At 38.1% G+C, this 22,195-nt stretch overlaps 1 protein-coding gene across 13 annotated transcripts in view; it reads right to left on the reverse strand.

Annotated features, from left to right (window-relative positions):
- Nucleotides 1-22,195, reverse strand: part of ATE1 (arginyltransferase 1) — an 84,484-nt gene that overhangs the window by 47,635 nt on the left and 14,654 nt on the right. For all 13 annotated transcript variants that reach the window (XM_074590570.1, XM_074590565.1, XM_074590561.1 and 10 more), the window contains 3 exons: nt 12,438-12,470; nt 6,137-6,318; nt 636-735 (listed from right to left, as the gene is read on the reverse strand). In XM_074590570.1, coding sequence (XP_074446671.1) covers nt 636-735; nt 6,137-6,318; nt 12,438-12,470 — 315 coding nt within the window. The remainder of the gene's footprint in view (nt 1-635; nt 736-6,136; nt 6,319-12,437; nt 12,471-22,195) is intronic.

The following is a 22,195-nucleotide window of genomic DNA, read 5'->3' on the forward strand; positions in this document are numbered from 1 at the left end:
AGAAGAGAGACACCCTTAGAGACTCAGGGCTAAACAAAGTCAAAGCTAGCAGTGGTTACACACAGGAGGTTTGGCGACAGATTGGTTATTCTAAATGTTCTGTGGATTCTCCTGACCCTTTCTTCAAAACTCTGCTACCTGGCTCAAAGCTGCAGCTAACCGAGCTTCTCACTGGTCTGATTGGCAGAGTAAGTCCCCTATCTCTAACAAAAAACAAAGAGGAAAAAGCCAAGTACGGCCAAGAGCACGAAGGCATGTTATCGCTGCCTACAGTCACTAAGCAACAGTTCCACAAATACGCAAGCCTAAAAAAGGCAGAATTTTAGTCTATTGGAAGATATGCTGTAAACATGAGATAGCCAGGTAACCAAATGACAAACTATTATCTGCCAGCCTTGAATACCTCTCCATGTGAACAGCTTTTACGCCAACTTGTAACAAATACCACATGCAGCTAAATTTAAAAAAAAATAAAAATCCTAAGCCAAGTTAAATAGTAACCAACATTCAAATTTAACCGTATAAAGTCTACGTTAAAATCCAAAATGACAATTACAAAATATTGTATTACTATGAACACTGTCAAATGCTTTGAATAATAGTACACCAAGGAAATAAGTAAAAACACACTTTACCTTGTATCTCATTTTGGGGCATGAATGAATGTAGAAACCCATATAATAAAAACAGAGGTCAGGAGCTTTTTCGTGAAGTTGCCTAGTAAAAGCAATTTCCCTGTGAAAGGAAAAAAGAAACTAATTACTTTTGAATACAGTTCTTACATTCATTTTACCTCTTGATATTGAAATATTTTACAGCTACCTGGCTCTTGACTTATTTAACGGACTAGACTTCTATCAAATAAAAAAATGAAGATAATAAAGTCAAAACTAATGCTTAAAAAACCCTAAAGATAATAAACTGAAAATTAATGTTTAAAAACCAAACAAACAGATCACCAAAATGCAAAACACCATGTCAGGATTAAAAATACTTTCATTTTTGTGTTTTGTCCTGCCAACTAACTGACCTGAAATTCAAATAGAAGTGATTAAGAGCCTCTATTTAACAGGTTTCTTGTTAATATTCATGTACATTGGAATTCTACAGAAATCTGGCCCAGTTACTGTAGACAGACTGGTTAAAATGGCTTGAGAAACATCACCGTATTTTTGAAACACAAGATTCAAAGATAAGCCTCTTGTTTGTTCTCTTATTTGCATTCTAGCAATTTATATGTAAAAACATCCATCTTTATGCAACAGAAGGCATTTGTCATCTACCCCATGTTTGTTTGTATGATTTTCTCATTTATTCTGAAAGAGATGTGTCAATGGATTCCAAAATAACTTTGCTTTTAATTTCACTGGCACAAGTTTTATTACAAAGATTCTGCCAGTGTTTCCAACATAATGCTCATTTTTACAGCATTTGTAACTTAGCGGTTCACATCCATACCAAGTTTGAAAAAATATGGCTGTTGGTTCTTACTTTCAGTGTCAAAGGGATAAGAGGACATAAGCATGTGCAAACAGGAAGCGTGTACAAATACTGAGAGGTTTTTTTAATCACTTAATATTAAGTTAGTAATTAAGATGTTTAAACACTCTGAAAACCTAACATTTCAGCTGAGTGTATTTTGCCAAGACCATCACGGGTCCATGATGATTCTGCATCGATATACATCCACTCCAAGAGAAGAATGGCTAGAAATAAGTTACTCCGTATCTGAAAATCCAGGTAAACACAACAGAATCCAGAACTGAGATTTATGTACTCCCAAAAATCTACAAACATGCTCTTCATATACGTAATCTTTAAGACGTGGCATAAAGTTAAATAACCTGACTGTTTCATGCAGATTATCCTGGAAGTAATTAAATGAATACCTTTCGGCAATTGAAAAAGCTGGAACACTACAGGGAAAAAACATTATCTTTGTATTTCAAAATCTCTTAAAAACTCTTTCCAATTGGCCTACACCGCCTGATTTAATAAAACAAGAAGACTCAAAGTGAACAGAAAGTGAAGTAAATAGACCATGGTGTAATGAGGTAAGAGTTGGTCTGCAGCAGAAGTCTTACCATGGGCAACAAAGCTTCGTGCAAGTGAATTAGTAGTGCACGTGCCACCAAAGCTAGCTTGCTTGGAACTACTGCCGGTGTCTTTGCATGTCCGATGGTCTCCAGTGATACGCCCTAAGTAAGGACCCTTAACTCACGTTCCTGCTTTATCTTTCATTTATCTATTCAGCCGACCCCACTCTGGGCAATGTTCTACTGGGGGAATGCTAAAGCATCCCTCTCTTTCCTTTATCCAGGAGTCTGTACTGTGATCCAGCACAAGAGAATCCTCTGACTCCATCATTTTAAATGAGGAGCAGCAATCAGGTGTCACTGTAAAGCATAACTTGCATCTACCTGTATTCATTCTGCCTAAATCCCTACAGAAAAGGGACTACAACAGACTTGCAATCACCTTTTTGTAAAGCTTTCAGTTATGGTACATATCTAACGAGTTAGAATGGCTGTTAGCGCTTGGCAAGAGTCGTCAACTAGTGAGGAAGACATATATTCATTTCATCAATACAAAATTCAGACTTAGTATTTCAGTGCAACATAAGCCAGTTCCAAAAGAAGGTCAAGTACTTGTCCCTCCTACAAAACACAGATTATGAATACTATGCTTGTCTAGTATTCATGATTTTAGGTAGTAGGGGGAAGGTTTAACTTTTTCCTGCAAATAAGAATCACTCAATATTTCTTGTGATTTTTTTTTTTTGCATTTAGTAAGAATGGTATTTCACAAGTAGCTTCTTCTCCCCTCATTCTTTACTTACATGCCTACATATTTCAAATGATCTTCAAATCCCATCCTTTCTACGACTCAGCAGCAAAAATTCTCAAAGTAGCATGAAGTGGAAGTGACAGCGCTGCAATGCAGTTTAACCTCCTCGGAGTAAAATTGACAACAGCTTTGAAGGTATCAGATTCCTTTGCAACTTCCTAAATCCTCCCTAACTCTCATTTTTTTTTTTTTTTTCATCTTTTTGAAACAAGAAGGTTGGCTCCCACTACGACTGTTGGGAACTCATTTTTATTGCCCTTAAATGCTGCAGAATTTATAAGCTGCTTGTTCACTAGATGAGCCACACACGCATGTTGCGCCAACAAAGTTTTAAATTTATTATGTAGAAAATTTAAAATCATTTCAAGAATTCATAAGCATGGATTATGTCAGTCTATTATGACACAAAGTAAGGTGATATGTACAAATACTAAAAAACAACTTGTAGGAGGACTTAGTATTTTGTTATGTGCTCACCTCATGAAAAAAATAATATAATCAGTCTAATTTCAAGTATCTAGCATATGTAATAAAATACTTCTAAAAATCTAGATCACTAACAGACAGAAAAAAGATCAATTCTAAATCATAGGAGTTCCAACATTTTTGCTACATTTGTTAATTCTGATTAATTTTATAAAATTGTCAGTGCCACTGAATGCCTCAGAAAAATGACAATTCAGACTCTTTTAGACACAGACCACTGGAGATGCGACAACAGCTCCATTAACACTCACAACAACTTTGAAGTTAGCCCTGATTTGTGCTGGAACTGGACCAGATGACATCCAGAGGTCCCTTCTGACTGAAACTCTTCTATGATGCTAACACGAGCCAGCAGTGTGCCCAGGTGGCCAAGGCAGCCAACAGCATTCTGGCTTGTATCAGGAATAGTGTGGCCAGCAGGAGTAGGGAAGTGATGGTGTTTCTGTACTCGGCACTGGTGAAGCCCCACCTCGAGTGCTGTGTTCAGTTCTGGGCCCCTCTGGACAAGAGGGACCCTGAAGTGCTGGAGCGTGTCCAGAGGAGAGCTACCAGGCTGGTGAGGGGTCTGGAGACCAGGTCATATGAGGAGAGGCTGAGGGAGCTGGGCATGTTTAGCTTGGAGAAGAGGAGGCTGAGGGGAGACCTCATTGCCCTCTACAACTACCTGAAAGGAGGGTGGAGAGAGGTGGGTGTTGGCCTCTTCTCCCAGGTGAATAATGACAGGACCAGAGGAAAAGGTCTGAAGTTGCGGCAGGGGAGGTTTAGGTTAGATGTTAGGAAGAATGACTTTACTGAAAGAGTGGTCAGGCACTGGAACAGCCTGCCCAGGGAGGTGGTTGAGTCATCGTCCCTAGAGGTGTTTAAGAAATGTCTAGATGTGGCACTTCAGGGCATGCTCTGAAGGGCAGAGATTGTAGGTTGTTGGGTTTTTTTCATTTGTGTGTGCGTGGTTGGACTCGATGATCTCAAAGGTCCTTTCCAACCATGAAGATTCTATGATTCTATTCTATGATTCTACAGTTTCTCCTTCATAAAGAACCATTCTAGAACAAGGTGGGGAGAGTCAACAGGAAGGCAATGTTATCAGCTCTTATTAAAGGTGACATACTTGGAGAAATTGCACTTTGGGACTTAAATGCACTACGAGCTTACCAGACGTGGCAGGAGGTCCTGCTCTCTCACTCCCTAGCTATTCTCAGCTGCATGTTGTGGCTCCATCACAACTCTTGCACCAGCTCTGGTGTTAACAGGTTCTTCACCAAGACAACTCAGCTCACTAACCAGGTTGCTAAAGCGAACAGTCTTCTGCTCAATTAAACTGGCTGAATATATGGTTTCTAGAAGGCCAGCATAGAGCAGAGATAGAGAGGAACAATTGCAGCAGCAACAAACCATTAGACTGATGTCAGCAACTTAATAGTGAGCTTTGTGGGAAAAACCCTTTGACATACGCATTTGAACTACTCATGTAAAGATTATTCAGAAATCACAAAATTCACCACTACAGAGAGAAGAATACACCAAAAAGGAGAATAAAAAAAGATAAAAGACTGTTAGGAAATCAAAAGATCCTAATCAAAATCTAAACAAATTATGCGTGCTCAGACTTCTGAGAGATTAAAATGCACACGTTTTATTAGTTATCACAAGTACACGAAGTAACTGTGGTAAGAAGAGGTTTCCTAAAAACAGTGTTTGTGCTTTACATATTTCAAAAGTCTTGTCAAATTTACCCACCCTGGTGGGTAATAGTAAACAGTAACTTGCTAAGTCCACCTATAGAGAAGATGCCTCTCAACGGGACGCCTTGGAGAATGAAGAAAGCTGGATCTCACCAAACTAGCGCTTCTTTCATACCTGAAAGACTATCTCAACAGGTAAAGACTTCTGCTAGAACTTCTCAGACCTAGAGAAACTTGAAAGCAGACAGGTCTGGCAGGAGGTTCAAATCAGTTGCTTCATGAGAACATCACTGGGAACACCACGTGTCTGTGACCAGCTTACTTAATGTAAACAGAGAAGCAAAAAAGCTAAGAAAAAAAAAATGAGATGCAGAAATATTTCCACTCATTTAGGAGTGGTTTTTTTTTTCCTTATAATAAAAATGGAATCATAAAATTATTTATGGAAGAAAAACAGTAAGTTGCAATTTAGCACACAAGTCTTATTCACAGTGAAAAGCATTACTCACTATTCCTACTGTTTTGCAAGACTAGGTTGATAGTTAATTTAAGGCTTTAAAATTCATAGGATTACTCTCCATCAGGCTTTCTAAAGACAAAGATAATGAGATTAACATACCCTGAAAAAATATACTTAGTGCTAGTACAGCAGGAGACTACTAATTCAGAAGACAACGGTTTTTAGGTACTCGATTATTTATGATCTTAACATGCACAAAACTATAAAAGTGATTAATTTCATTTGGTGACTGGGCTAAGAAAAAGGTCAAAGGAAGAATTATTTCTATTCAAACAAAAAAGGGTCTTTTCCTGCTGAAACCAAGCAATACTAAATTATTTTCAGGGGCAATAAAAACTAGGTATTTCATTTCTGAGTGGTTTTTTTTATTCTTTAAAGGTATTTAGCTAACTAGAAAGATGCATTCCAAAAAAATTCTTAATTGTCATCCTTGAATGTAAGAAACTGGAGAGAATTAAAACAAAACAAAACAAAAACCCAAACACTTTGCTAGACATAGTGTTATCAGTATATGTTTAGCCTGGAAATAAAAGCTTAAGTTTAGGAACAAGTATCAATTCTTAGTATTATGTCTAACCAGATAACAAAAATGTCCCCTTACCGTAATGCAGAGTAGACTCCCAAAGATAAGAAAGAATAGTCTGGATCATAGTACAGATAGACGGAGGACACGCAGTAGGGCAGGATATCAATTACACCGACAGCAATTATCTTCCCATCCAGCCAATACTGCTGGTGGAAAGATCCATAGCCACATTCTGGTCCATTGGGTGCATTCTCTGCCTAAGCAAAAACAAGAGAGGGATGTAATTGCCTGACAGGTAGACTTCCCGTACAAAAACAATTTTAGAAAATATTTTAATACAAAAGCAAGTACTGTGAGAAATTACTCCTGCTGTCCATGGACAGAAAAAGGAAAAAAGGAATTTGAGAAACAGGGAAAGCAATATTACTTCACTGTATCGTTTGTGACCTTTGCCGTACTCATGATTGGTAAACTCTATGTATCACGCATCCCAAACAGGAATCTGCAAACAGCCTCTGCTATCTAGCATTTATAGCACCGACACGATCAAACAACGATGTGATTCATCAAGTTATTAATGCATTATTACATGCAAACAAACTCTGCAGATACTGTTTAATTTGACCTACTGGCTCTTCCACAAGGACGTAGCCCAAAGGCAGACAGGCGAAAGGCAGACATTTCACCATGCTGGCGCTTCCCAAGGCTGGCTGGGGCTGCCCCGCTCCTCCAACGCCTTCTGCCACAGCAAGGACCCTGCTGTTTCTCTCCCCCACGCCCCAAGTACTGCAAGTGCTTTGGCCACAGAAATTCAGTTTCTCAGAGTGGCCATTAAAGTTGCTTGAGAAGAGCATTTTCTAAAAAGAACTGAACAGCTTACTCTTTAAGTGAGGTTTACTCTTTATAAGGTTTACTCCTTATGACCACCAAAACACCTTTTATCTAAGAACCTGAAACTCTGTGTTGCAACAAAATCTGTGGAACTTCTTTGTCAGCCCACATCAGAGTATCTTCTGCAAAAACACTAAGGAACTCGCTATTCTTGTGCGCCGCGGTTTTGGATGTGCAGTGAAGTACGTCTCCGGATGGGGTAAAGCACCTAGAGCCAGCAACTGATGCTTCAAATTAAGAAGAAAATGATCTCCTAATTTAAACTGTATTACACAACCAACTTTGGCATGCCATTTTCTCCCATGTCAAGTTTACTTTAATCCTGAATTCCACTGTGCTCAACTTAATTATCCATCTAGTCATGTTTTTCACTGCATTGCCAGATCTTCAGAAAGCTGCTTCTCACTCAATAAATCTGACAATATTGCCTACTATTACCAACTGGTTTGCATTACAACAACAGAAGGTGGGTTTAATCAAGTATTTTGATACAGTAGCGCAGACTGAAGAGACGATGGGCAGTAGAAGTTATTCTAATTGGTACCACATGTGTCAAAAGAAATCAATCACGTGAACAAAAATCATTTCAACTGACTTACTTACCCAACCAATAAGTCCCAAAATAAAGGCCATATAATAAAATGCTTGCATTTTCATATGGCTATATAGCATAAAACTAGTTATGGAGCTACAGACACTGTAAAAGTGAAACGATCAAACATTCGAGAGCTCAATCTGCAGTATATGAGGATATTAGACTGGGATACTAGCATATTAAACTGGGTTTCTTCTCATTCAGGTAAAACCTACTTATTCAACAGTTATGGTTTCATACAATATCCTCAACTTTTCAGGAGATCCAAATGAAATCACATGGTCAGTAGTAAAACTTTTAACTGGGAGACAGTCGAATCAGAGATTTTTCTCTAAGGATTTCTGAGGCACAGGCTGAGTTCTCCTCTCAGCTCCCAAGGCGCAGAAAAAATTAAACATCTCCTTCAAGCCACGGGGAAACATGATGGATTGGTAATATAACAGAGACTTCCTCAAGTTTCAGTTAAAACAGATTTTCTTTCTTTGTCAAAAACTCATCATGTAGGATTTAATGAATGTTAAAAAAGATAGTCTAAGCCAACAGGGAAAAGATTTTCACTCAAAGCAAAGTCTTCTGAAGTTTAACAAATGCTGTGTCTGTCTGACCGCAAACCTCCAAATGGCATCACATGGGTTTGGTCACCAGATCTCTGCAAACTGAAGTATTAGCAGCAGTCAAGAACTTCTAGTAAAGTATAAACTACCCTTATTTCTCTAACATAATTACAGTGAAATGTCAGGAGCATAAAAGAGGCTATGTTCTGTAACAAACATAACAAGCAGAGCACTGATTTCAGGCAAAATGTTCAGGGATCTCCATTATATTACGCAAATAACATTTTTAAAAAGAGTAACATTTTCCTCCTCCCTGAAATGAAAAGTTTTCATACAATGTAATCCTTTGTAACACTTGTCAGTATTACGTTTTCTCCAATATCTCAATGAACACTTGGCTCCTTTAACTTGATTTCTCATGCACCGTCCAGGCAATCTGACGTGAAACAGGTCTAGAATATGAAACATTTTCCTGAAGCAGGTTATACCATTTCACTCCACTGCCGTGTCCACCTGGGACCACGTTTGTCAAAGGTGAGGTAAAATACACCAGTGACATCAGGTGAGCAAGCCCCACCGGAGAAGGTTTACCTTATCTACTCGAAACAAGACACATTAGCCCTGGAATCAGTCCAGAGGGACCAACTTATTTAACATTAACAATGTATACTCAAACTTCAGTACAAAGAATTATTATAAAGTGATGATATTGAAACAATAAAATAAAAAAAAAAAACTAAATCCAGGACAAAAATTAAAACAAATAATTTCCTATCCAATGTTTAGACTATATTGCAGAGAAAAATACAATATATTCCATCGCATGTTAATTCGACCTGTCTTCATATTCTCCTAGCTAATGATTCCATGAACATATTTGATTACTCGTATTTTATAACGCATTATTAAAATTTAAATATTTAATAGCAACCGGTATTACATATTGCACCAATTAGTACACTTCAGTGCAATAACTGCTCAATGATGCACTCCATTTTCTTCTTTACTTCTTTTAAAAGATGTTTTACAACTTCTTTATTATTATTATTGTTGTTGTTGTTGTTGTTGTTGTGGAAATTGCACTTGTTAACCCACATGCCAGACCAGTGTGCAACTGCAGAAGGCATCGCACACTCACCTACCAAAAATGGATCCCAACCATACCAACTGCATGATTATTTTTCTCTGGACGGTTTCATGAGATTTCCTATCTTGAACTTCTCCATTTTACCCTCTGTTGTGGATGGAGGGAGGAGGAAGATATGAAACCCAGGCTATCCCTTACACAAAGAAAAAAAAGAAAAAAAAAAAAAGCCAGGAAACCCTTGACTTCTACACTCCAGTGGAAATTAGTTGCCGAAGAAGTGATGTGATTAATTCCAGCAGTTCCTTTCCCAAAGGCACACACACACACACACACACACAACCTACCATATGGTAGATTTCTATCTCTTGGTTAGCAACTTATTTCCTTTTCACTACTACGTCCTCCTTTCATTAGGGATTAGCGGAGATGCTGGGAAAGCAGCCTACAAATATAGGCTGTGTCAGCAGAGAGGTAGCACTGCATGGTTTCATTTTAAAAAAGCCAGCAATGCATCCTCGCAGCAAAAAAGGCCAACGGCATCCTGGGCTGCACCAGCAGGGCGAGGGAGGTGAGCTTTCCTCTCTGCTCAGCAGTGGTGAGCTGCACCGGCAGTGCTGGGTCCAGTGCTGGGCTCCCCAGTACAAGAAAAATAAGGACTTACTGTGGCAAGTCCGTAAGGGCCGTGAAAATGATTAAGGAGCTGAGCATCTGAGGCATAAGGAGAGCTTGAGAAAGCTGGGACTCTTCAGCCTCGAGAACAGACAACGCGCAGGGAGGTTTTATCAGTAGTAGAAGTACCTGATGGGACGGAGTGAATACAAGGGAGACAGATTCTTCTCAGCAGTTACCACTGACAGGACAAAAGGCAATGCGTGCAAATTAAAACACATGAAATTCAATCTGAACAGGAGTATCCCCATGTAGGCATCATGGTAATGTCTACACCACTGTGAGAAAAAAAAAAAAAAGGCAATTTGCCAAGATCTCTAAATGAAATGAGCTTTGATTTAGTCCTGAGCAGTGCATCCAACGTGACGACAACGTGACAGAAGGTGACCCTGGGAATTACAGACCCATCACCATATCATTCGTTATTACATCCCCTAAAAATTAACATATATCAATAAACAAAATAAAGCTGAGCAGAAGCTGATGTGCTTTTTGAAGAGTAAAGATCTAGATTCACAAAGGCCTTTCAGTTCTTTAGGATTCAAAAGCACCTCGGACAAAAGCAACACGAGAACAAATGACCATTTACATAATGTAAAGCAGCTCACTTTCCATCGTGCTGGATCTGTGCTGTTCTCCACACTGGTATGTGAATCACTGAAGACTGAACAACGTTGCAACAAACTGCGCTGATCATTTATAAGCATTCAGGATGGTTAACAAAAGCTGAGAGTAAACAACTACAGAAAGATCCCATAATACCGAGTGATTAAAAAGGCAGAGGAAATATCAAATGTTCATAAACGCATGGAGGAAAAAAAACATTGCTATATACTCATCTAAAACAATGGGTATAAATTAGCAATTGAGTCCAAAAGATGCTTTTGAGAGCAGTTTTATAAAATCATTGATTTAATGCTCAGGATCCGTCATAATGGAAAAAGACTGAAGAGGAGGATTTGAAAACAAACCAAACCAGCATAATCATCCGACTGCGTAATGCCACGGCACATCTGAGTGCTGAGGCTCGTTCCAACTGTTGTATCAAGAGGACATGGAACAGCTCGGGAAGGACAAACGCAGAGATGACTATTAGTGACACCGATGTCACCCCTGGCCCAGAACAACCCCTAACTGTCCGAGCACCAAAATCTTGGAATCCACCCCGAGCAGCACAGGTTTTCTTCGCACCCTTCTACCTTAAACTCTCTCACTTTGGCACCAACACAGTACCAGACCACAAGGATTTTTGGCTAAGGCTCCTCCATGCGGTTCTCCTGTACTGAACCACGGTAACTACACCTCTCCAAACAAGGTAGTATTTGCACACATGAAATGGTAAAATGGCAAATATTTAAATGTAGCTTCTAAGACAAAAGGACAGATAAAAAAAAACACCCCAGACAGTTCTCTTTACATTATCCTGCTTATTGCTAGAAAATCGCCTAGTTTTCTGCTACTATGGACTTTACCATTTTTGAAACTATTCATTTTTTGTGCCAGAGCCCATATCAAAAACTGAAACTAAACAGACTAATACAATGAGGAAATAAAAAAGACAGGAAGAGTTTGGTGTTCATACTATTTGCAGCTAATAACAACATTAAAAATTCAAAAAATTACAAATTGAAATCATGTAAGGTTTAAATTTGATTTTAAATTATTTTTCTTCAAAAGAGTAAACAGACTACATACTACTAGATTTGCTTGTGGCAACTGTTTCAGAATAAAGAATTTCAAGAATCCCTTGGCCTCTGATATACAACCCCTTTTATTTAACTTCATCTAATTGAAGACATCTGTAGTGGTGCCACACAAAATTTAATTCAAGCTTCGAAATGTCAATAAAAAGTGTCTGTAAGAAACAATACTGGTATAAACCTGGCAGGGAAGCGTGCATCAACATCTACGTAGCTGTACAAAATTAAGAATATAATGGCAGTCTGCTGCCTGAGTTGATGAGGTGATAAAAGCCCTTTTCCTATAAAGTCTAATGAGCTCTATTACTCTTCAGCTTTCAGGAATGTAAAGGCCAGTGGACTCGACAGAGAAAACCAACAAACTCTCCACACATGGATTCATTCAAACTGCAACATATCAAATTACTAGCATAATTACTATAACCTGACAATTTCATTACAGTCACGCAGTACTTAACTCTTTAAGACTAACAAGACAGACAGTGCAAGAAATCCGCAGCAGTTTGCTTACTTGAAATGAAAGCAACATCATCTCTCCTAAACATTTAACTCAGATTTTAGTCAAACACCAGTTCTCAGTAAGTTACTGAGTAATAAATTTTTTTCTTTCATAGAAATAAATCAAGAACAGAAAAGACACAGCACTTTCTGCTCCTGTTTCATAATGCAGTGATAGGAAATTCAGTAGTAGCTTATTATCCAGCAAAGGAGTCCTCAGACTCCTTTGAAAACATGGTGTTATCTTCCTTACCAGTTGGTGATGATACAAATATTGTGACACCCATCTATACCACTTATACCATAATGGTGTGCTCTCTACAGAGTGCGAAGAGGAAAGAATACATTCATTTCAAAACTTGCATCTAGAATGAATCCATACCTCCAGAGGAGAATCGCAGAGGAATCGCGTGAACTGCATCGAGGTAGATTCATCAGAAATACGTGCCCAAGAGGACAGTCCAAATATGCAAAGCAGAAAAACAATAAAAATATTAGCAATACTTCAGGATACATTAACAGTAAGACAAAATTTCAAAACCATATATTTGAGAAACACCATCAGATCTTAAGAGTTAAAATCGAATTTCCATGAACCATCTCCCACTTTCTGTTTTGAAGTACAAATGGATATAATAATTAACCATCCAAAGTACTTCCTCTTTACAAAAAGACGACTTTTAAGAAATGTGATGCGACAGAATTATCCCTTCGTAATACAGGTCTTTCTGGTCTATTTCTGGTGTCTTTAATTCTAAATTACACATTACCCTTCTCTGCGACTGCCTGCAACAGTGAGTCTTTTCCCACCCTTCCACTGGTACTTGCCCCATCGCTAAAGCAAGGGGGTTAGGGCCTCAGAGCTCATAATATACACTCATCAAGTCTATTTCCATGCAAAATCATAAGCCAGCCTGTTTTAAGTCTAAAGAAGAGGAAGAAGGAAAAAAAAAAAAAATCAACTTCCTGAAAGTGCAAACATTTTCAAAACAGAATTCTTTACTCAAAACAAAATTCTGTGCTGCAGATGATCAATCAATAAAGCAAGATTTTAATGATCTGGTGATCTGGAGCTTGGTCAATATTTGAAGAGTAAGAAAACACAATAGTTATTTATTTACCATCATTTACTTATTTTGTACAAATACTTCCTTATCGGTGGATTCCACATTAAACATCCACATGTTACAAAGTTTGGTATGTATTTAACCCCAAAACACTCCTTTGTTAAAAAGCACGGATGTGTTAAACAGTTTAATTCCCCCCCTCTTGTAATAGCTGGATGATTTCATAATGCAGCAGTTTGCAAACTGAAAAGTAATAGTCAATAGAACTTTTAATTAAAAGGTTGATAAAAAGAATATACATAGACACCTACAAAAACCTGACTGTTGTCAAGATTTTGCTGTCAAGAATTCTATGAATTTCTGAGATCAATTAAAGAAAATTATTCTATTTAAATGGGAATACAAAAAATGGTGTGATTACTTCTCAGTCATCCCACTTTTCCCGGGGATGGGAGGGGAAGGAACGGGAGGAGAGGAAAGGAGAAAACAATAAAAAGTGCCATTATCGGAAGTTGCTGGCTTAGGACAGAGTTCCATATACAACCTAAGTAATTAAAACTTTCTCTTTACTTCAGAAGGCGCTATAAAGCAGATTTTAGAAATAAAAACACAGTCTCTGGTAGATATGTGTGTATATACATCGATCTGCAAACAATAACTGGACCATTCTCAGTGCAGCTCAAAGTGAACACAGCCTTAGCCTCTCTAAGAAAGTGCAACACTTGATGCTAAAAGAATCAAGACTTTGCGGAAATCGTATTTCAGACATTTCCCCCTCAAACACAGAGCAGTCGCTGATATATGGATGAATGGTAAACCTTTGGACACAGACTTTGGAAGAACAGTGAACTTCTGTAAGATGCTGGTGAAGACAGGGGATAGTGCACTTCCTATAACTAACAATTTCAGATCTAGTCACCTCCTCTCTAAATTACTCAGAGTTTAGAAAAACAAATGATATCTTAATTAAATTCTATTATTTTTTTTTAATTTGGTGGATAGGGAGAAAGAACAAGAGGAAAAAAACCAACCAGATAATACTTAAAGAGAAAAAAAAAAGAATTAATACAAAATTTGAATTATTGAGTTATGTTCCTATAAAAAAAAGGACAGAGGTACAAATTCCTACACTGCGAGTGCATCACTCCTTACAGCCAGTGACGTTAGAATGTGCAGGCTTCAGAAAAAATAAACCATGTGTTATTCATTTTCATGTCAGAAGACCCCCAATAGTTCTTAATCTGTAACTTTAACTTTATAGTGCAAGTTAAATCCTATGGGTGAGAAAACTGAGCCAACGACACTTTTCAAATAGTTTTATCCATTTCTCCAGGCCCTGCTGTACAAACCCTTGGCTTTGGGGGTCGGGAAGGACTTTTTAAGGGCACTTAAGCATAACTCGTGCTTGCTAGGGAGTATACGCTTTTGCAACGATCTACACTGCTGGCTAGAAAAAACATTCTTAACTCCACTTGAATCTGTATCACAATCTTATGGGGGAAAAAAAATTGCAAGTCTTGTTACATATTATTTCACCTGCTGATACTTGCTAAAGTTCCCAGGTTAGACAGTTTTCTTAATCGACTACTAGAAAACTTCAGAAGACTCTGAAATCTTCTCTAGAAGTCAACTAAGAAACAATTACCCCAAAACCCAACAATTTTCTGTTGTGAGCTTGCTGTTTGGTCATTGTTTTTGTTTTTTTAAGGAAGAATTTAACTGACACAGAGCTGGAGAATTTCATAAATATTTTAGATCCACTGACCTCTGCTGTTATCTTCTCAACCCTTACTCCCCCTCCCACCCCCAAATTTGCACCACTTTCATCATAACCCAGGAATATATCTAGTCTACATTTATTTAAACTGAAGTAAACATAAGATTCAGTTTCTAAATTAACAAACTTATTTTAACACTGCAAGACTATTATTAACGCAATTCAAAAATGATTCAACAAACCCTGAAAGAAAGTGTTGTATGTAAAATAAATCACTGTCACACAAGCACAATTAAAATTCCTTTCATAAAGTCATGCTTTTCTAATTTTAATTTCAAACTGAATTACATAAACTTTAGCCTTTTAAAAACTATATAATTTATATATATATGAAATCCACAACATTCTTACTCGGGGGAAACTAATTACAATTGCCAAAAAGAAACAACAGAACAATGGGAAATAAGTTCAAACATAATTAATAAAACCAAGAGAGAACACATCATTGAGAATTAAATCAAAGGGGGGGGAAAAGGGCAGAAAAGTAAAGTTTGGTTCAACTCAAAGCTACTTGCTCAAGTGAAAGCACATGCACAGCTTTAAAAAGCTGTAATAAAACTAGAGTGTTAACACCTGCTTCCTTTTACAGGTGGGGGAAGACATTCAGATGCTTTGGATGCTAAACTGGAACGGATTTCACCCAGTAGCTCAGCAACTTTATGAAAGTTACTGTGCTCCTGATGTCACACAATGACATCAAAGCCTTCTCAGGAAAACCCAGTTTTGAGCCATCATCATCAGTAATTATAAAATTACCTGAGATCTTCAGCGTGAAGGCATGACAAAAAGGTGTTCATTTATGATTTTCCCTTTGACCGTATTAGAGTTTGCTCATATTTGCAATTCACTGTGAAGGAAAATTTAATATTTGCCCTTTTCCTTTGAGTAAGGAGAGGTGAGGAATAGAATGGATATGGGATTTGGGCTTTTTCTTTTTTTTTTTTTTTTTTTTTTTTTTTAAATCCAATCTCTGAATGGGACTAAAATAAACCAAGGGTGTTAGCTGTTTTTTGGTGTTGTTTTTCATAAAGGTGCCAGGTTCATACTAAAAGTTTAAACACACATCTCAAAGGTAGTTTTCAGTACAATAATTGGATTAATGAAATAGAAATAATCGCTGATGGGACAGAACGTACATGTCAAAATTACAATTTCCATTCCCTTACGCAGTGACAAAAGTCACTGTGGCTTTTTTCTGCTTGGAAGAACCGTACTCTCAAAATAATGGAATTTGTCCACCTTAAAGTTTTTTTATTTTTATATGGATTTATATAGAAAACTCAGCATCAAAATCGGGAAGAACAATGTAAACTGTGATGCGAAAAGAATGTGAACTGAAAAGGTATGACTATGGAGAAGTTGCTTAATTGTCTGGATGCCTAAATTACTAGCTTCTTCTAGGCATTCCAAGAATAAAAATGCAGGAATCCAGGGCACTAGCCATGAGGGCCACGTACGTAAGCAGAAGGAATCAGGCTGATACAGAAATACTCGTTCTAAGTCTTTACGTTGACAGTATCAGAGATCTGAACCGCAAACTCATTGCGGGGAGACGTTCTGCTGCAGCAGCCGCCTGCCACGAAGAACCATCACCAGATTAGCGCTGCCATCAACCAAAATGATAAAAGAACCAATTCAAGAGCATTATAAAAATGTATGGCTGCCGAAGCAAGCTACAGAAGGTTAAAAATAACCATGAAGGCTATTGATTTTTTTAAGCATTCTCTCTCTAGGAGATAAAAAAAGAAAGAGGAAACTGGGTTAGAGAGACCTAAAAGTTTGCAGCTGGCTGCTGATACCAGCTTTCAAACTGATCGGAACGTGCTCCTTGGCATTTCCCAAAACTCACTCAGTTTTCTGTATTACTTCAAGTAGATTTCTGGGAGGGAATTGAAAAAAAAAAAAAACGGGAAAGAAAAGAAAAAAAAAACCAAACAACACTATACCTATTTCAGTAATTTTTTGCTCCTTTTGAAACAGCGTATCTTTTGTGTGTTGTGAAACTCTTTTCTTCCAAGACAAATATTTATTTAAGCACAAAGCAGGGAGTGTCCAGCTAGCTTTGCCCAGGGAATGGAGACACATACTATTTTTCTACAAGTTTGTCATTATAAAACACTCATGAAAAGTTAAATAAAACGTTTGCTTCAGAAGGTCTAAACAGCAATAAACTGTTCGCTCTTGCTCTTTCTGGAAACTACTGTAGAATTTTTATGATCTTTTATGGCAATGTTTTCTAACTTGTGTAGCTGCCACATAGCTTGTTTCAGTTACACTTCAGCTGGGGTTTCTTAAAGACAAAGACTACTGTAAAGAGACTTAAAGCCTAAAAATCACATTAGTGGACCAGGTGTATCGTATCGGTGTTTAAAACCCACACAGAGCAATCACTAAGTTCACTAGAGAAGAGGCAGGAAGAAAAAAATGCTTCATTTCAAATTTTTACATGACAGTATGTTATACATAAACCTTGGTTTAGAATGATAGGCATTAATTTGGGGTTTTTTTAGCATAAGATCTGAATACAGCTAAAGAACTAAACTAGCTGAGAGCTTTTAGAGATATACGTGTGTGTGTCTATAAAATACACTGACAGCTTCTATAATTGACTTCAAGAAGCATTTTAAAAAAAGACAACATTGGGTCAGAAATGCAATGCCTCTGGTGAGATGATACTTCATTAAGAACTCCTAGAGATAGCCCCTATTCTATCCAAATTAGCCATTGATTACCTCACTGAGATCAAAACATTTCCTTCTTGGGACGAAAGGGCCAAGTAGAAATATTTTCACTGTATTCATTTCATTTAAAATCTTTGCCTCCAGAGCTACACAGTTCCACATCTGTATTTATCATTCCAATACCAAGCAATACAGTTTGACACTTCATATAAAACACAGAAGACACGCAAGTGCCAAAATGTTCTGAAACATTTACATATATATTTCCACATTGTTAATCACCCTGAAGCTGGAATAGAGTTGGATCATAGCATCTTCCAGGTGATTTGTATTCTGCAATTTCTCCCTGCATTTCTTACACAGGAACACAAGTATTTTTGCTGTTGAGCAGGAGTTAAAACTTTTGAAAATATGGATAGCTCTTAGTAAAGCAAAAGACAAGCCAGATTTATTACTAAGCTTCCTTAAATCCAATGCTCTCATTTGAAATGCCAGCCTATGCCCTCAGACCTAGTTACTGCTTCTATCTTAGAATCGTTAGGGTTGGAAGGGACCTTTAAGATCATCTAGTTCCAACCCCCCTGCCATGGGCAGGGACATCTCCCACTAGATCAGGTTGCTCAGAGCCCCATCCAGCCTGGCCTTAAAAACTTCCAGGGATGGGGCTTCCACCACGTCTCTGGGCAACCTGTTCCAGTCTCTCACCACCCTCATGGTGAAGAACTTCTTCCTAACGTCCAGTCTGAATCGACCCATCTCTAGTTTTAATCCATTCCCTCTAGTCCTACCATTACCCGACATCCTAAAAAGTCCCTCACCAGCTTTCTTGTAGGCCCCCTTAAGATACTGGTAGGCCACTATAAGGTCTCCTCGGAGCCTTCTTTTCTCCAGACTGAACAACCCCAACTCTCTCAGTCTGTCCTCACAGGAGAGGTACTCCAGCCCTCTCATCATCCTCGTGGCCCTTCTCTGGACACGTTCCAGCACATCCATATCTTTCTTGTAGTAGGGGCTCCAGAATTGGACGCCGTACTCCAGGTGGGGTCTCACGAGAGTGGAGTAGAGGGGGAGAATCACCTCCCTCGACCTGCTGGCCACGCTTCTCCCGATGCAGCCCAGGATACGATTGGCTTTCTGGGCTGCTAGTGCCCACTGCCGGCTCATGTGGAGCCTCTCGTCTACCAGCACCCCCAAGTCCTTTTCTTCAGGGCTGCTCTCAAGCCAGTCACTGCCCAGCCTATATGGGTGCTTGGGATTGCCCCGACCCAGATGGAGGACCTTGCACTTGGTCTTGTTGAACTTCATGAGGTTGGCATGGGCCCACCTCTCTAGCCTGTCAAGGTCCCCCTGGATGGCATCCCTTCCCTCCAGCATGTCTTGTTTCCTTCTATCATGTTTTCAGATTTTTGTACTGTAATTCTACAAAGCTAAAGCATGAAGTACTACCTGGTCACTCTCATTCTTCTCTGTTTCTTGACATAAAACCAGAACAACAGACAGCGGTACATTTTTGGAGAAACCCACCTCCACTAGCACTGTCTAGCACCAGGACTTGATGCAATGATTTGTCCAAGTATTTCTGCCTCTTGGCATTATACAAGACACATAAAAATTCACCCTTCTGTCTTATTCTCTGATCATTAGTCTACACATTAATCTACACATTTTCCCCCAGAAATATAACCAAATGCTATTAAAAGTCACTCAGTTCCAAAAAAAAAAAATAAAAAAAATACAGGCTCCAAAACCATATTTGTCCATTTCTCTGCACGTGAATTATTGTGGCAAAGCTATGTTATTATTGATTATATTTCTTATGACTAATGAGGAGAAAAAAGGCGGGCAAACTGCCATTCATACAATTCGTTTGCATAATTATGATACTCTCGATCTGCTGAGCAGCCCTATAATTTGTGTTCCAACTGATCTTTCACTGATAATACAGGGAAACAACACTTGTTCAATGAAAGGATGCTCAGCCTACTATCTCCTCTCTGTTCATTACAGAATTCTCCTTTTTTCAGTTTTTCCAGGCTTTCGTGATTTCAGTTTTTTTCATTATAGCTTCACTCATTTCACAAAATAAATATAACCACCATCCAAGCAGAAAAAAATACAAACAAGTAACTTGTAGACATGTAAAAAAATCCTTGCAATTGATTACATTAGTAGTTTTTTTCCTATGTTATAGGCACAGATCCATATAGTAAACAGTCTTCCACTACTTTAGCAAAATTAAATAAATAAAATATCGGGAACAGCACTGGGGAACTACTGTCTTGGACCTGAAATAAAGGTCCATATACAATACTGCCATAAAGGGCCAGAAGAAATGCATAGAATGTGAAGAACGGATTCTTCTCTTGCACACTTTCACAGCTTCCAAAAATGAGCAGTTCAGGGACTTGGCTAATTCAAGAGTAGCCTTGGATAAGCTTCTCCAACAGGCAGTGACACACCTGTTTTCCATGATTGTATCTTACCTCATTCAGAAGCTATTTATACTTTCTCACTTGATAATCTGTTGAGGTTCCCCCTAATCCTTCTGATTTTTTCCAACAACTCTTAAAGAGATATTACTAACGAAGTGGATGACTATGCATTTACGTAGCAGCATAATAAGGTTTTATGTTCCCACAGAGAAAAACTGAAAAATCAGCTCTTTCACAGCACTATTTAAGAGCAAGCATTATGAAGCAACCTTTAATTAGAAAAATTGTTTGCTATGTTTTTCCTCAGGACACCAATTAAATTCAATAAAAACATGCTGACCTAAATATTCTTAGGTGCCAACAGTTTTGTGTAACATCAGTACTTGACTGCACTCCGAAGCACAGAGACAACCAGGTCAGTTTTGAAGCTGAATCCTAGAGCAACTGACCAAAGGGTTTTGAGGGGGTTGAGAAGATTTCCAAGGGAAGTTCAATTTGTATCAGACAAACTAAGAGAAAAAGCGATAATCGACAGTTAAAAAAGCCTAGGCAGAAAATACTTGTAGTTTTTATATCAAGATAAAAACAGATTTGAAAAATTTTCACTTGCATGCTAAACTGGTTTTAATTCCCGGAGCAACGAGATACTCAAAACTGTTCCTAGAATATTAACTTATTTGGCAGATAGATAGCAAATATACTTCTACCTTAACAACCCTCTGCTCACCAATGAGAGCAGCACTGAAGATTGTGATGATGCTTCCATAGAAAAGGCAAGTTTCATCACTGCCTTTGGGTGATGGGTAACACCAACTCTGGGACTTGGAAAAAGTTTACTCCACTATGAAATTTCTACCTTGCTTTTTATTAGAACAAAGAGAAGCCACCGCCTCAATCAGGAATCAGTACTGCATCACCAAAACGCACTGCAGGACTCTCCCCAGAAAAATCTCAAACTAAATTCCTTTTACCAAACACGCACTATTATTAGTGCTACCATAGCCTCCATCAGAGATGCAGAAGAAGGAGAGCAGAAAGTAAAGAGCAAAAGCAAAATTCAAAAAGACCCACTGTCTTGAAGGACACTAAAACACCAGTTATCACTGGTTTCAAAGTGGCACTAACCAGAGAGTGCCCTGAAATTCAAAGTAATCTTTGGTGTCAAGTATTCCATGGATTCCCTGTCCTAGAAATTATCCATTCTCCCTTCTCACGTAAAATCTTGACAAAAAGATGCTTAGACAATGCATACATGCACATACAGGGCCTTCTTTCACTCATTGAGCAATAATTGACTTCATGGTTCACATACCTATTGTTAATATTGTGAACTGGTTTGTAACTTTCCATATTAGTGTTACTTTCAAATAATCACCAAAATTCTAAATCGATTCCTAAAATTGCTTTTTAATGTAATAAGGTTAATATTAAACTAGTCTAGGAGCTAATATAGGCAGACAGTATATTGTAATGCCAACAATCTAAGAATATATTCCAAAAAGAAGTTGTTAATATGTCCTATAACAATTTCTGTCGGACTCTGAATTTAAATATATGCAGGTTTCTGAATATGAAGTGTTCAGCCAAATATAAAATTAAATACTTTTTCTAAACTAGAAGCTTTCCAAAGAAAAAAGTGTGCAGGACTCTCCCTGAAAAGGAGGTTCATCCACCATACACAGATTAGCTTGCACAGATTAAAAGCTAAATTTAATTTTTAGATGCAAAAAAATTCCTGGATGTTTGCCAGTTTAAAGCCCAAAGCAGACTTGTTACCACCCTGATAAAAAGGCCTGTGTGTAGGACAGAATTTCATTCTACCTTTACTTAAAAAACTGCTTGGCTCCGTAATGTCTGTATGATATATTAAAAAGTCTGAAAATGAGGAAGAAGAAAGAATCTGAGGTCTTTCAAATAGCGTTTTCCACCTTTCCTCTCAATAACTTGGATCAGTTTTACTCTACTTGGTATCTTCTGTTCTTAAAAGTGACTCAAATAATTCTCCTCACACACATATTCTGTATTAAAAAAAAAAAAAGGCTTCTAAACTACATTAAAATCCATTGTGTGTAAAGTATTCTTCAGCGTATGTCCTGCAGGGATCAAATACAAAACGCTTTTGATGGAAGTGACAGAGCTTTAGTGCCTAACAACTATGAACAGAAAGACCTTCTTAGCCAGAT

This window comes from Larus michahellis, chromosome 6 (assembly GCF_964199755.1).
Source record: "Larus michahellis chromosome 6, bLarMic1.1, whole genome shotgun sequence".
Taxonomy (NCBI): domain Eukaryota; kingdom Metazoa; phylum Chordata; class Aves; order Charadriiformes; family Laridae; genus Larus; species Larus michahellis.